At 42.1% G+C, this 23871-nt stretch overlaps 1 protein-coding gene across 3 annotated transcripts in view; it reads right to left on the minus strand.

The window, feature by feature from the left end:
• Positions 1-23871, minus strand: part of ADAMTS9 (ADAM metallopeptidase with thrombospondin type 1 motif 9) — a 170698-nt gene that overhangs the window by 87082 nt on the left and 59745 nt on the right. For all 3 annotated transcript variants that reach the window (XR_012788583.1, XM_075574259.1, XM_075574258.1), the window contains exons 15-18: positions 21742-21859; positions 20523-20618; positions 1408-1574; positions 1184-1313 (exon numbers count right to left, since the gene is read on the minus strand). Coding sequence is in view for 2 of the 3 variants with exons in the window: in XM_075574259.1 (XP_075430374.1) it covers positions 1184-1313; positions 1408-1574; positions 20523-20618; positions 21742-21859 (511 nt within the window). In the remaining variant the exon portion in view is untranslated. The remainder of the gene's footprint in view (positions 1-1183; positions 1314-1407; positions 1575-20522; positions 20619-21741; positions 21860-23871) is intronic.

Raw genomic sequence — 23871 nt, forward strand, 5'->3', positions numbered from 1 at the left:
GTTACCTGGGGAAACAGTGTCACATGCTGCATCTGTATATTTCTATACTCCGTTTTAGTTGTTAAAGTTATCTGACATCATTGACAACTCTTCAATTCAGTCTATAACGAGCTCCGATGCTCATGTGGAAACAATGACTGCTGGTGGCAGATCCACCTTGTTTAATCAATTGTCTTAATCACTTTAAAAGAAATAGGCTCTGCACGTGAGGCTTTATCAGCATTCAACCATAGTTCCCACATACTTTAACATTCCTCATTCCTTTCTCTCTCCCTTCTAACAATGTCCAGGCATTCTAGTGTTAACCTATGACAGATCTGTGTCTTGTTACCCTACCGTCCTTTTTCAAAGTGTACTTTACTGATCAAATCTGCCGACTGCATACCACTCAGCCTGTATCTTGCGGCCTTAACTGCTTTAGGACAAACTCGCTTGCAGTTTGTTAATAACCCTTCTATTTGGAGAAATGGAGCTTTACTGAAAACTAGGTCACATATATTTTCTTTTAACCATACCTACTACTCAAGTCACCTAATTAAAAACATTTGTCAGATATATTTGAAATGATCCCCTTCTCTTCAAACAACAGCTAGTTATTACAAGCATCTATCTTACTTTAGGGAGCTTCATTTAATTTATTCATAACCGTTCTATATCTGACAGCATAAAACAATGAAGCAAAACATACTTGAATTCTGTGTTAAGTGATGTTTTGATAAAAATGTATCTGTGTGAGAAATGTCAATTATTTTTATTATTTGGAAATGTTGATCAGCTAAATAATATGAGAATTAATACATACAGCTCAACCCCATTATAACGCCATCCGTTACAACGCGAATCTGCTTATAACACGATGCTAGCGTGGCTCCCAATTTTTGTATGTATGAATACTTTACAACTCGATTATTGGTATCTTAAATACTTTATTGTACAATGCATACAATTGTACATTATTTCCAACGCGATCCGCTTATAACGCAATGTTATTCTTTGGATCCAAAGCACAGCGTTATAACGGGGTTGAGCTGTATTCTAATTTCTCAAAAGATGTAAAATTACCACACCTACATAACATTGAATAATTCACGTGACTGCTGATGTTGATGTAAATTGATTGAACACAACTTCTATAGCGCTAATATTATGTGTAGGGCGATTTGATCCCACATTCAATTCCTACCTTGGCAAAGTTTACTGCACACCTGCCAAGGACCGTAGGGTTTCCAATAGAACTGCTGAGGTTTGTCTTCAATTGGAATATTAAAAGTATATCGGACATCGGGGTTATACAAATTACCAACTGATAATATCTGAAAGAGAAAAGCTAACAGTAAGATGTTTCAATGACAGTAAAGTTATTTACACTAAACTGCATTGATTCTTCTCAAGTGGGACTTCCATTACCTGAAGTACGATTTCTTGCTCGATACGATCTGTACAATTAATTCTTTCAACTGCATGGTCTGAACCACTATATTCAATCATTGCACTTCCAACTTTGATTTCCCTTTTGAACATGCTGACCACAAAGTCCCCATTTAGAAGGAATTCTCCATGGCTGTTTGACAAAGCTGCAAGTAGAAACATAATATTGTAAAGAAACCACTTGACATGAATAAAATCACTGACGATCCTTGTGAACAGAAACATGATTTACTGTACATATCCTTTTATCTTACTAATATATATATATATATAAAATCAGAAACAGGGCATGCTCAAAACAAAAAATAAAGGTAAAGGGAGGGTGCATACTATCTAAACAGATACAGGAAAAGGAAAAAAAGGGACAGGCACTCCTCAAGAGCAAGGCCCCAGTGGGGACCGAAACGTTGAGTCAATAAATGTCACTTTTTTTGCATATAAATAGATATATACACACACCATATTATTATTAGAATTATATATATATATATATATATTTATACAGTATATATATATACACACACACACACACACACACACACAGAAAGATATAAGGTAAATTTATTAAACACATCATGGGATACAAACAAAAAATCTGAGTTATGTTCCGAGGCAAAATCTTGACAAAGGGCTGCTCTATAGGTATTGACTGAATCAGGGACTTTGTGCACAGTGCCTACAACGATTGTCCTTAGGGGCATGTCTAATAGGATGTTTTGTGAAGATTGTGTACTTTGTTGCTATGTGTCTGATTATTGAGTACAGTGTAGCCTGTTCAAAGTGATTTCATTACCCATGTCTCTCCCTTCCCTCGCTGCTTTCTCGAACTGCTCCTCTGGACACATTATGAAGAAGGCTGGATTACATTGTTTTCTGTAATATTTGTAACTTTTAGATACCATGGGTATCAGTTTGTGGAGTTTCACTTATTATGCACATTGTCTTTTGGTTGTCAGGGAGGCGGATCCAGTCCCCGATCACTGTTGTTGTCTAGAGTTGCTATGTAACCACTAGGGTGAGTGACAGTTCTCCTGCCTGCGAGCGCACATGGTAAGGGGAAAGGTATTTAATGTTTTGTATTTCTCACTTGTGGTTTTCTGGAATAAGGCTCTTTGGAGAGCCAATACATTAAACTTGTGTAATAAGCTTACTACATTTTTCAACAAGCCCTGGACTGCCTGATATTACTTTTATAGAATATATATATATATATATATATATATATATATATATATATATATATATATATATAAAAAACAAACATCACAGCTTGCACTCAATGTACTGGTTCATATAGACAGGTGCTAGTCTCAAATAATAGAAAAACAACATTACCATTCTCTCGTCCGGTAAAGAGGTAAAGAAAGACTGCACTCGGTTCAGTAATCAGGCACCCCCTTGAGAAAGGTCCTATTCCAGGACCGAAACGTCGGATTGGGTGACTTATCTTTTCTATTCAGATGCCCAATACAGTTTTTCATGATTACTGAACCGAGTGCAGTCTTTCTTTACCGGACGAGAGAATGGTAATGTTGGTTTTATATATATATATATATATATATATATATATATATATATAGAAAAATAAAGAAGAAATATAGTAGCGCCAATAGGTATAAACATAAACACCTAATATGATTATTTGTGTGGGAAAATGACAACTAAGGCAATATATATATATATATATATATAAAGATATAAAGATAAAGCAACTGTAAATATTCCTGTATATTCATTTGCATGTCTTAGACAGGTCTGCAACCCTGTCTTTAAAGATAAAGATTGATAGAGATATAGAGATATAGAGAGAGAGAGAACAACAACATAAAATAACCAGTCTCAGAGATGTCCTGTCTGTGGATAAACGATGATAGAAATCAATTCCAGCAATAGGGATGATGAGCAGCTCTTGAAGGATAAACCAAATCCTATGGGGTAGACCTAATAAGGGAAAAAAGAAAAGAGTGCAAATCCCATAGCGTAATACGTATATTTAATATGGGGGGTGGACAAGGGAGGGAAAGGGTTTGCTCACAAGGTTCACAGAAATAAAAGCATTTGTGAATATATCACCACCACGATAATAGTCCTCTAAGGAGATACTGCTGCACGGCTAGATGGTAGAAACGGAGTCCCGTTGTGTAGCGAGCTGAATACTCACAGCCTCAGTAGCAGCCCTGGACACGATCCGGCCTGACCGCGTCTCCGCATGATGACAATACACAATGGGACTCCGTTTCTACCATCTAGGCGTGCCAGCTGTTTGTGAGCGAATCCGTGCAGCAGTATCTCCTCGGAGGACTATTATCATGGCGGTGATATGTTCACAAATGCTTTTATTTCTGTGAACCTTGTGAGTGAACCCTTTCCCTCCCTTGTCCATCCCCCATATTAAATATACGTGTTACGCTATGGGGTTTGCGCTCTGTTCTTTTCCCCCATAATATATATATATATATATAAAACAAAATGAATGTTATTACTGCACCTTATTTCTATGTAAGTGTTCCCACTGATGTGCAGTCAGATACTATATCCACCATCATGATTGCCAGGATGTGAGGGATCGATCGCGTATCTCCCCTCTGTGTGAGATGCCGCGCTGCCTACTCAAGTGGTGATGGGGCCGCGCATGTGCGCATCGCTAAGCCGTTGAGTCCCCTTCGATGGACCACGGCGTCACGGTCTCCAGCAGCACGGCACCATGGTTACGGAGGACACTTTCTTCTCTCGCAGTGGCGGCCTGATGGTACTGCATACACAACTCAGTGGTGGCCTGATGGTACTGCATACACAACTCAGTGGTGGCCTGATGGTACTGCATACACAACTCTGATCCCTGTGGATCATGTGGCTGTGTTGATGACAGGCATAGTGCGACATCAGTGACTTTGGGTCTGATCATGGGACTTGATGCACGGCCAATCAGCTACTCTGGTTGAGTCATTTTGGTGGGGATTTGGGGGTATTTAAGGGATCCACTGGCCATTAGTCTCAAGCACCACCCTGAGGAAGGTCCCACGAAGACCGAAACGTTGGTCATGTTTGTGCTATGTTTATTTTTGAAAACAAGTTTTCTTACTTACCTTTGAGTGCTGTCTTGTGTCTGCTCCTGCTGGAGTGGATTACTTTATATCTCTCTCTCTCTCTCTCTCTCTCTCTTATATATATATATATATATATATATATATATATATCAAATAAAAAGATCACTTGTGAGCACATTCACATGTCTTAGACAGGTCTGCAACCCCGCCTTTCACCATCACCCAGCATACAGTGCTTCCACTGCAGCAACGGATTGTGGGAAATGACATGCAGTGAGCACACCGTGTCACCTTTTGCCTGAAAGCTTTTAAGCACAGCATTGTAATCAGATGCAAAGCCAGAGAAATCGCTCACAGGCATGTTTCGACCTTAAAGGGTCTCATCAGTGCGAGGTTGGTTGTATTGGTTTTGCAATTTTCAAGGCTGTAGGATTTACCATACACATTTTAAGTTATGGTGGGTGAAAAAGGCAACAAGAAACCTCCAACGTATTGCATATAGCAAATAAAAATATAACTTGTGAGCACATTTCACAGGTCTGCAACCCTGCCTTTCACCATTATCACCTAGCACAGGGGAGCGCAAACTTTTTTCCTTGCGCCCCCCTGCCGGCAGTTCTCTTCTCTCCGCGCCCCCACCCCTCTTACCTTTGCTTCGGCGGCGTCATTTTGCCATGGCAACGTGACGTCACATGACCTCGATGCATCATTTGATGCCGCGTTGCCATGGCGACACATGTAAGAAGCTGCTGGAGCCAAGGTAAGTAAGGTTTACAGAGGCCTTCGCCGCTTTCTCGGCACTTAATTTAAGTGCCTGCGGGAAGCGCGTGGGGCCTCTGTAAACCCTGCGCCCCCGCAGACAGTCTGACCTAGCATACAGTGCTTCCACTGCAGCAAGGGATTCTGGGAAATTACTTGCAAATGAGCACACTGTCACCTTTTGCCTTAAATCCATTTTTAACATGGATCCCTTATAAGCTAATGCTTGCTGTTAACACAGCTTTTAAGCATAGCATGGGAATCAGATGTAAAGCCAGAGAAACCACTCACAGGCATGTTTCGACCTTAATGGGTCTCATCAGTGCGAGGTTGGTTGTACTGGCTTACAATTTTCAAGGCTGAAGGATTTACCATATATATATATATATATACAGAATCTGGCACTCCAATAGAAATTCAATAATGAATAGGTGCATGTCCCATATAAATAATAGGCTGCACCCTGAGGAAGATCCCCCTGTGGGATCGAAACGTTGGAGTTATGTGCTGTATTTAATACATTTATTTTCATTCACCTGAGTGCTGTCTCCTTTTTGCTGCTATGCGGTAATGTATATGTATATATATAGCAACTGTAAATATAACTGTATGTTCATTTGCATGTCTTAGACAGGTCTGCAACCCTGTCTTTCCCCATTGTCACCCAGCATACAGCGCTTCCACTGCAGCAATGGATTCTGGGAAATGACATGCAAATGAGCACTCAGTGCCACCTTTTGTCTCAAGCTCGTATTACACAAGCCAATCCTCAAGCCAATGCATGCTGTTTTAAACACAGCTTTTAAACAGAGGCTGGGATGAGATGCAAAGCCATTAGATCACTCACATACATGTTTCAACCTTGATGGGTATCATCAGTGTGAGGCTGGTCTTACTGGCAAAGCAGGTTTGAGACTAGACTAGGTAATCACCACTGTCATTAAGGTTATGGTGGGTAAAAAAGTGACAAAAACCCTCCACAGTAAAGCATAAAGCAACTGTAAATATTACTGTATGTTCATTTGCATGTCTTAGACAGGTCTGCAACCCTGTCTTTACCCATTGTCACCCAGCATACAGCGCTTCCATTGCAGCAAGGGATTCTGGGAAATGACATGCAAATGAGCACTCAGTGCCACCTTTTGTCTCAAGCCAATCCTCAAGCCAATGCATGCTGTTTTAAACACAGCTTTTAAACAGAGGCTGGGATGAGATGCAAAGCCATTAGACCTACTCACATACATGTTTCAACCTTGATGGGTATCATCAGTGTGAGGCTGGTCTTACTGGCAAAGCAGGTTTGAGACTAGACTAGGTAATCACCACTGTCATTAAGGTTATGGTGGGTAAAAAAAGTGACAAAAAAGTGACAAAAACCCACCACAGTAAAGCATAAAGCAACTGTAAATATTACTGTATGTTCATTTGCATGTCTTAGACATATATACTGTATATCAAGAACTTAAAGACTATGTCTACCTTTGCCTGGTCAATAACAATAGCGGGTTCTCTTAGGGGCCTATGTTTGTTGTGGCAAAAATGTCAGTGCTAAAAATAAAAATGTTAATAAATGTGCGTTGTATGTATGAAGGTCATTAAATGTCTTCCTACATGTGACACATAATCTGCTGTTTTAAATAATTTTTGATGCATCCCTACCCGATACAATTTAATATATATGTATTTACAACAAGTGTTAGTAAATATAAGTTATTTGTGTAATATTATGTTTAATAGCCCGAGTGTCAAAATAATACTTTTTATTAACTTACTAGCTGATATACCCAACGTTGCCCGGGATTTAATTTTCCCGCTCCCCCTCTGTCTCCACTCCCCCCTCTCTCTCCGCATTCCCCTCTCTCTCTCTCCCCGTTCACATCAATCCGGTCCCCCCCTTCACATGAATGCGCCCCCCCCATTCATCCCCAGTTGACAGCTCCGGTTCCCCCCTGAGTCCCATGGAGCACCCCTCACTCTCTCTCCTGGCGGGCGGGAGGGTTGCTCAGCGGCTCACTGTTGGGGCAGGCAGGAGGGTTGATCGGCGGGTGCGGCTCATTGGGGGACGGGCGGGAGGGTTGTTTGGCGGTGGCGGGTCAGTGGGGGGGCAGGTGGGAGGGCCTCGGCGGCGGCAGCTCACTGCGGGTGTGGGCGGGGGGTTGCTTACTGGCGGCGGTTTGCTGCGGGGGTGGAGGGGAGTGTTGGTTAGCGCCGGAAGCTCACTGCGGGGGCGGGCGGGGGAGTTTCTTGGTGGCGGCTCACCGCGGGGGCGGGCGGGTGTCTCGGGGGTGGCTCACTGCGGGGGCGGGTTGGTCGGCGGTGGGTCATAGGGGGAAGGGGGGCTGGTTGCTTGGCTGCAGCTCACTCACTGTGGGGCGGGCGAGTTGCTCGTCGACGGCTGTCCGCTGCGGGGGCCGGCTGGAGGGCTGCGCGGCGGCTCGCTCTGGTTCCCCACCCCCGTTCACAGGTCCGGTCCCCCCCCAGTTCCCAGCTCCGAACGTGGCCCTGCCCGTGACGTCACCCCGCTTCGCAGTCACAGAGCGCGAGAGCCAATGAGAGCCAATGCCCACCCCACCAATGAGAGCCAAGGCTCGCCCCGTATTCAGCCAATGGGAGAGCGCGAGAGCCAATGAGAGCGCGCACAAACAAACAGATTTTGTACATATAGACAGAATGAAACATCCATGCTGCATCAAATACTGTCATTCTTTTTGTTGATACCTAGCAAAATTCATTCTGCACATACACTATTAACAGTCTTTTCAGCTTTTCTTGGCGGATCATTTTGATGCACTTATAGTTGATTTTGTGGTACACAGAAATATGGGTTTTTAGTACATACCATTTACATCCATACGCCAAGCACAGTACATTTCTGTGCACCAAAGCAAAGGAATAAAAGTTATTTTTGACGCAGCTGTAGAAATGTGCGCTTAGTACATAGGCACACACAAGAGCAACGGAAACAGCGTTTGACATGTGACACTTTTCCACTAAAAAGTTGTTTGCGACACTTGTTACACGGGCCCCACAGTATCTACAGAATGAAACCATTTTACAGCAGCAATCCATGAAGCAGGGGGTCTCCGGACCCAAATTGTGTTGATTTCGGCTCCAGGGACCCCTTGCTTCCCGGGATACTTACCTCCGTAGGGGGTGCTGGTAGCAGCTCCGGCTTGGCTATGTTCTATTGAAATGGATTTAAAGCTCTCACATCTCACTGGCCAGCAGGAAGCCATGACGTCAGCCATTGTGGCTTCCTATTGGCCCGTGTGACCAGGACATTTAAACCTATCTCAAAGAGCAGGGGGTCCCAGAGCTGAAATTAATGCGGTTCAGCTCAGGAGAACCCTGGCCTCCCACCGAGTGTCTGGGGGGGAAGGGGGGAGGAGCATGTGCCCCATTAATACTGGGGGAAGAGCAGTTCCTTGCAGAGTAACACCTGCAGGCGACCTCGCCACTTACCCAATTTTTTGTTGTTGGTTTAATAAATGCAGCAGTCCCTTACAGTTACAGCAGTGCATCCATTCTCCCGCGATCGACCAATGAAGATGTTGCTTCCCAGGGCACCCAATATGGCCGCCTATTTCAAAAGAGGAAGTGCTGCAGCTTCCTATATGGTTGCTATAGCAACCCAATGAAGCTTAAGACACCACAAAGAATTAAAAAGGGCATATGGAGGAGGGGGAAAGGAAAATATAATGCATAAGTATTATCTAACGCCACAACTGATATATTTTGTAAATAAATAAATAAACACCCATGTATAGGATTTTGAATGAAATGCTGCTTGATGTTCACCTAGAACCAACAACTTCCTTTTTCAACGGATACTTACAAGACATTAACACAGATTGACGGAGCGTTATTTTTTCCCTTTAACCCAAATCTTGCGGTATGTGCAGCATACTGTATTTAACAGCCTGAATGCTTTGTAAGGGAACAGTTTCCTGAAAACAGCAGTCTGCTGCCCAACTTCACACTAATGCGATTAGTTAGATAATTTCCTGCGTTAGTTTTCCCCACCATTTCACCCATCACAGCTGCATCACTGCAAGAGCTCACTAATGCTACATTTAAGGCTAACACCAGAGCACAAAAGAAGTGTCTTACAAAGGGATGGGGGAGATCAAAAATAAATAAGAAAGAACATTGTTCAAGAACAAATAGTGAAAGGCCTTTAAAGTTCAACAAATCTATGTTTAGGAACCAAAGCTTTAAGTGTCAGTACTACTTAGTAAATTTATAAGCCGTCACCTGAGTAAGATTCTCTACTGATTGAGAAACATTTAATGTAAAGAAAAGAAAGAGAATAATACAAATTCTACATTAGTTAGAGACCTGTCTGAGACATGTGAATGTGCTCACGAGTGTCTTTTATTTGCTGTACATTAGAGGAAATGTATAAAGCAGGGCTCTTCAAATAGGTCTCTAAATATACAGAAGGGCCACAAGCATACTGTAATGTAATTTTGGCTACATCTAAAGACTTAAAGATTATATTTTAAAGGCATTTATAACATCTGTACCATGTATATTTATAATACCTTAATTCGGGTGTGCTCAGCTGTAGTCCTCAAGATCACCCCAACAGGTCAGGTTTGCATTGGGTGACCAGATTAAATCTCACGCATGCGCAGTGCGATCGGTACTTCCTGGCTGCCCTTGCGCATGTGCGATCAACACTTGCCGACTGCGCATGGCGAACGATGTTTGCTGGTCGCTCATGCATATTCGCAATCGAAGCTTGCCCGTCGTGCATGCGCAAGAACAGCCGGCAAGTGCTTTTCGCGCGTGCGTAATTGGCAAGTGCTGATCGTACACGCGCAGCTGGGAAGTGCCGATCGTGCATGTGCAAAGAGCCAGCGGCACAGAAAACCGGCACAGAGCCCCAAAAAGTCGGCACAGTGCCTGAAAAAAAACAGGACTGTCCTTGCTAAACCAGGACGTCTGGTCACCCTAGGTTTTCTGATTGAGCCACCTGTGCCTGTGTAGGGATATTCTGAAAACCTAACCTGTTGGGGGGGGGGCTTGAGAACTGGAGTTCAGCACCACTGCTTTAATTTACAAGGGATTTTCAGTGTAAAAACTTGTATGAAAGCAAGCAGTATAAAATTAGCATCGGCCAAACATACCAAGCGACACACCAAGGCCCTCTGTTTGACCATCAGGTGAAGAGCCCCGGTACAAAGCAATTCTGAGAACATGTACATTTAGATATGTCCAAAGATATGTTACCACTTGAATATATTAACAGAGATCACATTATTTTGTATTTGTCATACTAAGAGCAGGAGAAAGTTTTTTTTAACTAGCCTCTTCTGTACTTTAATGGCTGCTAATTAGGTTATTTAAAAAAAAGATACATTAGGATATTATATATTTATAACAGGAAGTAATACCTTGAGAGTTAATTCTCATTTTCAAGTATGTCCTGGGCACAGAGTTATGATGACAAATACATGGTTAAATTAAAGCAGCAGTTCAAGCAATATCCTACATGTGTTTTTTTTTTTTTTAAATAAATCAGTTCTGTACTATGAGAAAATACTTGTAGCATTTAAATGAAATAAAAAATGTTTTGAAGACATTTTTAATGTTTAAAATGTAGGAAGCATTTCCAAAGTGACAGCCCCCTCCCCCTTCTGATAGGCTCTGGCTCTTGAGACCCGCCCTCTCTCTTGCAGTGCACCAACTGAATCTAGTAACTGCCCAGTCAATCATATTTCAGGAACTACATTGCCCACAATGCTGTGCAAGAACTGAATTAAATAACCCAGAGCAAGTGATCGATTACAGGGAGCTGATCGATCTGCAGCTTAGCTAATCATTTGTCAGTGTGCAGATTGTATTGATACACATATTGAATGGGGAAAATATATATATTTTTTATTTTTTTTAAACGGCAGCTTTTGTATGTGCTGTCTATGATTAGAGTGCATACATTCTAAAACAAAGCGTATTGCACACAGGATAAACACAAGGCTGAGTGGCCCAAAAATATATATGTATGTATATATGTATGTATGTGTGTATGTATGTATGTATATATGTGTTTATTTATATAGAGCCATTAATGTACATAGCGCTTTACAGTAGTAATACACACAACAATCATATAAATAACAAACAACTACAAATAAGATATCATGGTAATAAGTGCTTCAGACAAAGAAGTAACATTTAGGAAGAGGAGTCCTTGCTCCGAAGAGCTTACAATCTAATTGGTAGGTAGGAAGGACGGACAGAGACAGTAGGAGGGCGTCCTGGTAAGTGCTTCTGCAGGGGGTAAAGCTTTATGTATCAGGTGTATAGTATTAGCCACAGTGCTACTCATATGCTTCCTTAAGCAGATATGTTTTGAGGTGGGTCTTAAAGATGGATAGAGAGGGTGCTAGTCGGATATTGAGGGGGAGGGAATTCCAGAGGTGTGGGGCAGTCAGTGAGGAAGGTTTAAGGCGGGAGAGGGCTTTAGATACAAAGGGTGTAGAGAGAAGACATCCTTGAGCAGAACGCTAGAGTAGGGTATAGCGAGAAATTAGGGCTGAGATGTAAGGAGGGGCAGAAGAGTGTAAAGCTTTAAAAGTGAGGAGGAGAATTGAGTGCGTGATACGGGATTTGATAGGAAGCCAGGAGAGGGATTTCAGCAGGGCAGGCGCTGAGACAGATTTAGGAAAGAGCAGAGTGATTCTGGCAGCAGCGTTTAGGATAGATTGTAGGGGAGACAGATGAGAGGCAGGAAGACCGGACAGCAGGTTACAGTAATCGAGGCGGGAGAGAATGAGGGCCTGAGTCAGAGTTTTAGCAGTCGAGCAACAGCGGAAAGGGCGTATCTTTGTAATATTGCGGAGGAAAAAGCCACAGGTTTTAGAAACATTTTGAATGTGAGAGAGGAGTCGAGTGTGACCCCTAGACAGCGTGCTTGGGCTACTGGGTGAATTATAGTACTTCCAAAAGTAATGTGGAAGGAGGTAGTAGGGCCAGGTTTGCGAGGAAGTATGAGGATCTCTGTTTTTGCCATGTTAAGTTTAAGGCGGCCGACGGCCATCCAGGGTGATATCGTAGAGAGACATTCAGAAACTTTGGTCTGTACAGAAAAGAGAAGAGGACCCAGGACAGAGCCCTGGGGTACCCCCACAGAGTGATCGATAGAGGAGGAGGAGGTGTTAGCAGAAGAGACACTGAATTTATCATGGGAGAGGTAAGAGGAGATCCAGGATAGAGCTTTGTTCCGAATACCAAGAGTATGGAGAATGTGAAGGAGAAGAGGGTGGTCCATGGTGTCAAATGCTGCAGAGAGGTCGAGTAATATGAGCAGAGTGTAATGACCTCTGTCTTTAGCAACATGGAGGTAATTAGTAATTTTAGTGAGGGCTGTTTCAGTGGAGTGAGCAGTGCGGAAGCCAGATTGTAGAGCGTCTAGGAGAGAATAGGTGTTAAGAAAGTCGAGCAAGCGAGAGAATACAAGATGTTCAAGGAGTTTAGAGGCAAAAGGCAGGAGGGAGACAGGTCAATAGTAAGAAAGACAGGTAGGGTCAAGTTTGCTGTTTTTGAGTACAGGTAGTTCTCGCTATCCAACGTTTCACTTTACCACGAATGGCATATCCAACGCTTTACAATGCCTCCCTATGGGCCATTTTTCGAGGCCAGAATGCATTATCCAACGCCTGAATGCGTTATCCAACGCTCACCACCACTGATTAACATGGGACTCACTTTACAACGGTTTCACTATCCAACGCTACATCCAGAACGGATTCCGTTGGATAACCGAGGACTACCTGTAATGGTATAACTGTTGCATGTTTGAAGGAGGAGGGAAAGGTACCAGAGTAGAGGGAGGAGTTAAAAATGTGTGTGAGCGTAGGGGTTATTGTAGGAGCAAGATGTTTAAGGAGATGGGGTCAAGAGGGCAAGTGGTAGAGGGAGAAGAACAGCAGTGACACATTCTCCTCTGAGATAGCAGAAAAAGAGTCAAGGAAGGCAGGAGGAGAGTTAGGAAGCGGTGTAGGATGGGAGGAGGAAACAGAGGGGATGTTCTGATGTATGGATTCCACCTTTTCCTTAAAATAGCCAGCAAAGTCCTGAGTTGAGATGGAGGAAGAAGAAGAGGCAGCTGAAGGTGGTTTGAATAGAGAGTCAAAGACAGAGAAGAGTTGACGTGGGTTAGACCAGCGGTGTGCAAACTAGGGGGCGGGAGAATTTCTAGGAGGGGCAGTGGTGGTTACAGAGGCCCCGCGCTCTTTTCCACGGCATATAAATTAAATGCTGGGGGTGGCGTGAGGCCTCTATAACTCACTTACCTGCTGCCAGCCGGGTCTTCGGCAACACGTCGCCGTAGCAATGCACGTGAAATGACACGGTGAGGTCACATGACACGGAGACATTGGGAGAGGGGGGGGCGCGAACGCTGCAGCTCCCAGGAAGGGGGCCGCAGCTCAAAAAGTTTGCGCAAAGCTGGGTTAGACTTGTGCATGTTGATTAGTGAAGAAAAGTAGGTTTGTTTAGCCTGAGAGAGGGCAGAGTTGAAACAGGATAGTATAAAGTTGTAGAGAAGGAAGTCTGCGAGAGTGTGAGATTTCCTCCAGAGGTGTTCAGAGGAACGACTGGGAATTTAGCCAGGGTCTGTGGTTAGAAGGGCGAGAACGGCAGAGAGAAATAGGGGCATGTAGATCAAGAGAGGAGGATAGGGCAAAGTTGTAGTTCCTGACCAGGTTGTCAGGGTCTGGAACAGAACTGGTAGAGGAGAGGGAGGAGCGTAAAGTGGAATCAAAGGCTGGTAGGTTAATAGAGCGCAAGTTTCTTCAGAAACGAGGGGTAGATGATATGGAGAAGGGGAGAAGCGAGAGCAAGAGAGAGAGAATGAGATGAGGTGATGGTCAGAAATAGGAAAAGGGGAAATGGAGAAATCAGAGAGAGAAAAGTTTTTAGTGAAAACCAGGTCTAGAGAGTGGCCATCCTTGTGGGTGCTGGCTGCAAACCACTGTTGAAGGCCAAAAGAAGAGGCTAGAGAGAGAAAGCGGGAAGCCCGAGAGAGGGGTCATCAATGTGGCAGTTGAAGTCCCCAAAGAGAAGAATACGGGAGTCTGAGGAGAGAAATAAAAATAGCCAGGATTCAAAGTGAGAGAGAAAGACAGAAGGGGGATGAGTAGAGGTAGGTGGGATGATAGATTACCGCCACGTGGACAAGGAGAGGAGAGAAGATCTGGACAGTGTGAGCCTGAAAAGGAGGGAAAAGCAAAAGATGGAGGAATAGGAAGGGTACAGTAATGGCAGAGAGAGGAGAGGAGGAGCCCTACGCCTCCACCCCTGCCATCAGGGCACGGAGTGTGGGAGAAAGAGAGGCCACCATAAGAGAGGGCAGCTTCCAGAGCAGAGTCAGCCAGGTCTCAGTTATAGCAAATAGGAACAGAGAGTGAGAGAGAAAGAAGTCATGCACAGAGAGGAACTTGTTAGAAAGGGAGCGACCATTCCGAAGAGCACAGGAGAAAGGGAGAGAGGAGGGAGGGTGGCAGGGGATGGGTATGAGGTTGGAGGGGTTGATACCAGAAGGAGTAGAAGTTGCATTTGGCAGTGCTAAGGAACAGTGGAGTTATCTCCAAAAATTTGTACATTTTTTGTCAACTTGCATGCTTCTCCACTTTTCCTTAGCCCTGCTTGATCTGTTAAGCACTATTTATTGTGTTTTTTTTTTGCATTACAATTAATTATTAACATTTTTATTTGCATGCACATTTTTGTCATAGCGAATAGGATACAGATTTTAGAGCATCCTTTCGTACAGCTGCACACTGCAAGTATTTCTTTTAAATCCATAAAGCCATTTTCTCGCTGGTGTTTTTTTTTTGTGTGCCCCTTCTTCCACCAATGGGTAAACATTTACACACTTCAAGCTTGATGACAACGTTAAATTCCTCCAGAGCTGTCAAGTAACTGCTACAAGGTTCACAAAGCCCATGGTTTTAGCTTTCACACTCAGTGAGCTGTGAAATAAGTATATGCATGCACACTTTTTCATTTGCATCTATATAGCTTGCATATGAATAGATGATCTCCAAGTGCTGGCCCGCTATGACAAATCTTTATTTTATTCATTGTTCTCAGGAAAGCTGTTTATTTCAACAAGATGAATGGTAATGTGGGGCTCGGGTTAAGGGGCCGAGGTTGTGTTGATTACATTGAGAGCAGAACAAGACTGTACATTGGCACTAGCTGCTGCCCCGGAGCACTATTTGTGTTCTTTTGCATCTCTTATTCATAAAACGTTTCGGCTTCACAGTAGAAATACGTTGCTATAGAAAGCAGAGTCCTCTGTACTGAAAAAGCAGAACGGTACATTTGATCGGGGGACGTCTCACCGCGACCATGTCCCAGGCGGCATTTAGCCACAGAGATAAACCAATTCCACGTCTTTTGAAACTAAATGATGTATGAATTAGACAAATAATGAGTAATTAAGAGTTAGGGTATGTGCAAAAGTAAGTGAAACCCTGGTTTTATCAGCTAAATTAAAAGGGATAATTAGAATTAGGTGTTTAAATAATTAAATAGATCTTTAGGGATGAGTTTGGGAGGCCCCATACTATATAAAGATCAAAAACTTTGTGAGTTTGGTCTTCAACATACACGCGTGTGGAAACACGTCATGCCATCATCAATAGAAATATCTGAGGACCTCAGAAAAGCAGTTATTGATGCTTATCAATCTAGAAAGTGTTACAAAAACATTTCTAAGGATTTGTGGCTCCACAAATCCAATGTCAGACAGATAGTCAACAAATAAAGAAGTTAATTACCACAGTCACTCTACCCAGGAGTTGTCATCCTACCAAAATCTCTCAAAGAACATATTGGCAAATTATCCAGGAAGTCACAAATAACCCCACAGGAACATTCAAAGATTTGAGAGCCCCTCTAGCCTTAACTAAAGTGAGTGTTGATAACTGAGCTATCATTAAAAGACTGAACAAGAAAGGTGTTCGATGAAGGATAGCCAGGAGGAAACCACTGCACTCTAAAAAGAATATTGCTGCCTGTCTGAAGTTTGCAAAAAGAGCACATAGATGATCCACAAGACTACTGGCACAATACTGCACAGACGAGTCAAAGGTAGAACTTTTTTGCCTCAATGAGAAGCGTTATGTTTGGCGTAAACCAAACACTGCATTCGAACAAAAGAACCTCATCCCAACCGTCAAGCATGGTGGTGGGAGTGTGAAGCTGAACCGAATGTGGGTCATGCAGCAAGACAATGATCCTAAACATACAACCAGATCTACAAAAGAATGGCGGCAGAAAAGGAAAATCTGCGTTTCAGAATGGTCTAGTCAAAGACCAGACCTAAACCCCATCGAAATGTTGTAATAGGACTTGAAGCGAGCTGTACATGCAAAGAAGCCCTCAAATGTTACTATGTTTATGCAGTTCTGTAAGGAGGAACGGGCCAAAATTCCTCAAACTCTATGTGAGAGACTGACCAGCAGTTACAGGAAATGCTTAGTTGAAGTTATTGCTGCTCAAGGGGGCGCCACCAGGTACTGAATCTAAAGGGGGCACCATCAGGTATGGAATCTAAAGGGGGCACCATCAGGTATGGAATCTAAAGGGGGCGCCACCAGGTACGGAATCTAAAGGGGGCACCATCAGGTATGGAATCTAAAGGGGGCGCCACCAGGTACTGAATCTAAGGCTGCGCCAGTGTGAATGAAAGCGCGTTGGCGCTCGAGCTCGGCGCTCATTTTGCTTGGGGGATTTATGTCCTGCTTGTTGCATGTGTAGGGGGGCATGTCGAAAGGCACGGCCATGACATCACAGAGCTGGTTTGCCCTCATTGGGCAAACCACTCACATGACGTGCCAGTGAACGGCAAATCAAATTGATTTGTCTCGCCAAGCAACTGAGCGCCGTGGGCTCACGGGCACATGCACGCGCGGGCTCACGCTAGACAAACACATTTTAGCAATGTGTTTTACCGTGCTGCGAGTGATCAGGCTGTGCGCGAGCGCCCGCTCAGCATCCCCCTGGACAAGGCCTAAAGGTTCACATACTTTCTCACATGTGGATATTGAATGTTGAATCATTTGTGGATAAATAAATGTTGAAAAAGTATCATGTATTTGTGTCATTTGTTTGATCAGGTTATCTTTATCTATTATTAGGACTTAGATTAAGATCTAACAACATTTTAGGTTTGAAATATGAGAAAATCCTGAGGGGTTCTCGCCACTGTACATGTTAAAAATGCAACGGACTGAAAAACCCACAATGCTCGCTCAACCATATTCCAAAAAGACTTCTTCAGTGGAACCACTGAAACGTTCAATAGTAAAATGTGGGTAGATTTTGAAATAGTAAAACATAAACAATATTTGGCTGAGAGGACTGATAAATTAACCTTTAGTCCTAAAAAGAAGAATAAACATAGCAAAATAAGCTTCTAGACGTGCAGTTGAAAAAATAGCTTTGGAATACATTAAAGAAAATATAAATCAAAATAGAGCATTTACGTTGTTTCACAGGCATACATATCAAAACCTCAATTACTAAAGAACGCTTGAAATGTACACAGAAAACAGACTACTACATTTAACAAGGACACCTTTCCTGTCTTGCCTTTTAATTCTTCATGGGCAAGCTACCCAGCTACCTGAACAAGCTTCTCACCCCTACCACCTGCAGCACTTATCACCTGAGATCAGACTCCAAAAGACTATTCATGGTCCCAAGGCTCAACAAAGTATCCGGACGTTCCTCCTTCTCCTTCCGTGCACCCCAAAACTGGAACAACCTACCAGAGACTCTCACATCCACCACCAGTTTAAGTTCTTTCAAATCTAAGGCTGTCTCACATTTTAACCTGGTCTGTAACTGTTTCATACGCTCATAATACACATTTTCTTTAACTGTGCACGCAATGTCTTGTATATAATGTATACCCTGTTCATTTATGTAACTGTATTTGTAACCATGTACTATTTGTTTTACTCTGTGCCCAGGACATACTTGAAAACGAGAGGTAACTCTCAATGTATTACTTCCTTGTAAAATATTTTATAAATAAATAATACTGGAAAACGAGAGGTAACTAACTCTCCATGTATTACTTCCTGGTAAAACATTTTTATAAATAAATAAAAATACAAGGATGGTGTTTTACACCATACTTCTCAATACTTTCCTGTGTTATTGGATGTTGAACTGGTCTTTCGTGAAATAATTAGAAAGCTAAAGGACCCTTATTAGATTTATTGTACGTGTTCAGAAATACAGTATAAAAGTGCTATATTGATGCATTTGTCAAGACACAGTTTATAGTTACAGTTTAAGTTGGCTTTTTCATACATGATCAGCATTACTGCATGGTACAGTTTTCAACAAGAATAACTATTAGTCAATTTAGCCCACATCCTGTCATATTTTCACAGACATAATAAAGTTATGCCTTACTGCATAATGTACAGTAGATTGCCACATTTTGATCAAGGACGTACAGAACCATCAATACATGCAGAGCTTTAATATCCTTTTGGATTCATCAGTTTGAACTTGAACCAAATATATAAAACTGACAAAAGCCCTAAAATAACAAAGCACACTTAAGACAAAATGCACTCAATAGTGCAGCCATGTGTCCCACAGAACGTCCCAAGCCTGTTCCAGTCCCTCAGACATCACACTGTGTTTAAACTGCACACATCAAGATGCTGGCGTGGGCACCTCCTACTGCAAAGTACAACAGGATATTTGTGTTACTGAAACAAAACCGTGATTCGAACTGTTTGTACTTGCGGAATGATTGGAAAATAACACTACATACACAACAGAGAAAAGCAATGTCAGTTCTGGTTGAAAGGATCTGATAACATCACTAGATAGCTGATCTGATGTTTTTCTGGGCAGATCTTTCTTAGAAAAACAAATGCCATACACATTCACAGCAGCAGTGCCATCAAGGTGTACTGGAGTTGCAATAACCCATATATAAACCTCATTGGGGTTATTCATTAGTCTGTGAAAGTGCCAATTGAAACTCCCACTGACTTCAATAGGTGTTTCCATACGATAGTGCCCCAATCGGCAATATCACTGTTTAATGAATAGCAGATCCCAGCCTGAAATACAAAAAATAATCTGTCTTCTTTAAAATGTACAGTAATCTGATCTGCTGGATACAGACCCCCATAATCTACAATAACAATTATTGTTTTAGTGCCAAGTCAACAATCTAACTTGAAAGTTAACATACCAGTAGAAAATAGCAGAGAACATGCTTTAGGCCTCGGACATGATAAGCGCTTATGCGCTGACCCATGTGGAGGCGAGCTTACGCTCGGCACTGAGCCCCTGCAGGCCGCAATGAGAGCGGCTTTAGCAGGGGCTCGCTTAGCAAAATTTTACATTTTCGCGCTTGCCGGAGCGCAGGACCGGTCACGTGAGCGGTTCGCCCAATGAGGGCGAACCAGCTCCGTGACGTCACTGGCCCGCCCCCTGACACGCTCCCGACACGCCCCCGGATGGCGCGCGGTCTAAGGCCAGGGAAAGTACCCGCTTTCCCTCAGCCTCCGCGCGCCTCAGCACGCATATCACTAACCATGGACGCAGCCTTAGGCTGGAACACATGCATAATTAATAATATCGATTTTTTTATTGTCACAGAATTTCAATCGGTTGGGTCCTCCCGTTGCTGAACAGCGCTATGTTTAGCTCTGGTTCCCGAATGGAGATACTGTTTTAGTTGCCTGTGTTCTTCCTGCATATTCAAAGATGGCGGCCACAGTTGCCCAGTCGGAAACGGAAATATTATTACCCCCATGCCAGGCTATTGGCCGGCAGGATCAAGCTCGATTTGGTGGCCATTTTAATTTCCCGAATGCGAGAGAAAACACAGCAACTACATCAATTAATATCCCAGGAAATTGGGGTTCACTGGGGCTAAAAAAATACTATGGTTAAGTTCCACAGGAAACCCCCAGGTTCAAACGTTGATATGAAAGCAAACTAAGAGTGTAACAAAATATGCCATCCTAATCCTATCCCCACAGAGCCATCATGAGGGGTACTTTGTAGCATAACATTACATTTTCAATTGAAAAGGCAGAACAAGAATGTTGAATGCACAGTTGGAAACATGAGTTAATACAGTAACAAATTTAATTGCCTTCTTGGGGATGTCTCTCCCAATGAAATATGTACAGTATATCTGTAATCAGACGACAGCAAAGCTGGCCAAGTGTGAAGTACAAGTCTGTACTTAATGTTACTCTATGGAATACAAATAGAATGTAGTCTCACCGAGGTAGTTATCATCCTCTGGCTTCTCTGAGTAACTGTGCTGTCGTACATCGATGTTTGTAGCACCAGCTGGAATACGAACCACCGTATTGTAGCCTGCAAACCAATATAGAAAATGTATGTATTTTGTCTAAATCCAATTTCTGAATAAATACGGAAGTATCACCATAACTAATCAAAGGCGCTATACAATGCATTGCTGAGAGTGTATAGATATTTGCATATGGCCTACAGTACCTTCAAAACAGAGCAATTCACTTTTACAGGGTTGTACAGTAAGTGCACAGTGAAAATGTATTCCTATTTTAATAATATGGTAGAAGTATCACTTCTAAAACAATGGTGTAGCACAGTTTATATAGCTTGGCTTTGGTTATACCTTTAACTCTGCTAGTAAAAGTGGAAACCCCAAAAAAGCTCCAGCACACACTGATTGATAGAGAAAACGAAAAAGACTAATTAATTACATATGTCCCTACTTTCACAAAAAAATGATTTATTCTCAAACGGATTATGGTTTTCTTCAATGTGTCTGGTACTGTATGATGAATATGAAGGGACAGATAACCTAAGCCACGTTAAGTGACATAACTGCATATTTTCAAAGGTCAATAACGTAATGTTAAGTCAAGTTTTCTCCCAGAAACAGCATTGCGTTAACCACAACGGCTGTTGGTGATAAATAAATGCATAGGGTAACGCAGGATATTACCTTCGTTAGGCCCTATCTAAGCTTGCCGTTATTCATATCCAGACCCTGACATAGGGATTTTACACAGTCTGGATGGTTGTAACACACCAGGTATATTTTAACTGACATAGCCTTATTTTTAGCGTTATTTCTTCAGAGTATTTAGATAATATGACCATATGAGGTCTGATTTAACAGAGCTTTGTGGATCTTGCCCTAATATGCATGTGGATGGTAAAGGATATTGGGCCATATTTACTAAAAGGTGCCAAAAGACCCATTAAATTTAATGGGCCATTGGGTGTCTTCCAGCGCTCAGTAAATATGGCCCATATTATTAAATTTATATATTTTTTCATTATTAAATTAACATATATAATAAATTGTGGAATTATTTTGAGTATGAGACAGAAGGGAGTGGGTGGAGAGCCTAATATTGAATATTGAGAATATTTTAGTACAATTTCCTCTTGGATTGATCTTTGTTTCAGCATATTGCATTTCTCAATAGTTGATTATGTTGCTTACCATAATGTACTATATTATACGTTCCAGCAATAGTTTTGCATGATGAGTTGTCTCCACCACAAACACCACACTTATCTCTTCTGGCTTTTGAATTTAGGACATGGTCGCATCCAGCTTGCTTTAAAAAATAAATTGGCGCATGTAAATGATCCATAAAAAAAATGGCGACGGTACAAAATTAATAATAAAATACAATTCTGCAACATCTTAGTAATTAATTAAAAGAAGCAATCCCCCACCTCCCAACTATTTTCCTCTCTGGGAATCCCCTGGTTTCGGCGATACTTACAGGTGAAGTTACCGGGTTTAAAGCACCCTCCAGGGGAAACAAAATGGCTGCCAAATCTTGGACCAATAGGAAGCTGCAATATCATCTGCTGCGCTCCTACTGGTCGCCCATTTAAATTCCCTTTAAAAATCAGGAAGTCGTACCGGTAACTTCACCAGTATCTCCGGAAATCGGGGAGTCCCCATGGCTACAAATAGCACGGTTCAGCTCTGAAGGACCCCCACTTCGAATCCTGTAAGAAAAAATGGGGGCTAGATAGAATGGATTATGGTATTAAGGTGGTGAATAATGTGCTAACAATGGGACTTGCAATTCAAGCTATTAAGGGAGTGAAAAGGTCAATAATTCCTTATTAGTAGTCATATTACTCACTCTCGTAATTCAGTTAATCAGAATACAGTTAACTGGAGTTACTGTATTTCTAAATAACGGAAAATACTTCTAAATAACAGGAGCTATTTCTGAATAGCATGAATGTTTGCTATTGTAAAAGGAGTTATTTTAGATAACAAGGTCATATTAACTGAAAATTCAGAAAATCCTTCTTCCCAGTGGTCCATGTAAAAATGTTACTTATATTTATACTTCTTTAACATTGAATATACAGAGGATCTACCGGTATATTTTACAGCAAATTTACACCTATCCAGTAGAGATGACTTCAAAAGTGTTTAGTAAACCGTTTGCCAACATCTTGAGAACATTTCCTAAAAATGCGCAAAAGGTCATACTGCTTGCAAACAAAAGAAATGTCACCAATTTTGCCATTTTTGACAGCAATGTTGCCAGAATATTCTTGACTTTGCTAGAATTTCTCCCAATTGCAAAATATAAATGGCTAATGTACAGTACATCGACTTGTATTGCTTGGTGAACTTTGCCGAAGCTTGCCGATTTAAAGCTGCAGGCCAAGCAATATCCTGTGTTTAAAAAAAACAAAACAAAAAAAACCCAACTCTGAATGACATTTTTTATGTATTATAATGCAACAAGCATTTTTTGTTTCCATTTACAAAGTCACAGATACTGAGTCAATACGGCCATTTAGTGAACCTCCAAGCCGAATCTTAGCCAATCGATCACAGGAGAACGGATCGATCGGCAACTTAGCTAATTACTGTACATATCATTGTGTGGATTAAATTGATGCACATATTGAAGAGGGGGTGGGGGGGGGGGGGGGGGACGGCAGCTTGGCCTGTTGCTTTAAGCAAGTAGAGTATGTGGGAATGCATGCATAAGAGAGGCTAGAATACGCTACACCAAGCACCTGAATACTCATTCTAGCATGAAACAATATATCATGCTACTGCTAACTACTGTTTTCCTGTGTCTCCACCTGTTTAAACAGTGTGATTAAAATGCTCAGTTCAATAGCTACTTTTTTAACCGACTGCCTCCAAATAATAGACCTTAAAGTGGCAGAGCAAATTTTTTAATGTAAAAATCATTAGAAAAAGAAACCAGCTTTTACTCTACATTGCAAAATGATAGCCAGATTATTATTTACATTCTTTATATAAAAAAAACCTAATGAGGCCTAAAGGAATCATGAATAATCATTAAAAGAGAAAATTGCTAAAAGCATGGTCTCCCTCAAAACATGCTCAGCGTTCTTTCCTTATATTACCCTATCTGGTATACTGTGAGTGCACATTTGCATGTCATTATCCAGAATCCCTTGCTGCAGTGGAAGCACTGAGCGATAATGGGGAAAAACCGAGTTGCAGACCTGTCAGAGACACGCAAATGCACCACAAGTGGTGGTATTTTTATTTGCTGTATCTTATATAAAAATATAAAAATTATTTTATTAAATATATTCATTGGTCATAGCCCGA

This window comes from Ascaphus truei, chromosome 17 (genome assembly GCF_040206685.1).
Source record: "Ascaphus truei isolate aAscTru1 chromosome 17, aAscTru1.hap1, whole genome shotgun sequence".
Lineage (NCBI taxonomy): Eukaryota > Metazoa > Chordata > Amphibia > Anura > Ascaphidae > Ascaphus > Ascaphus truei.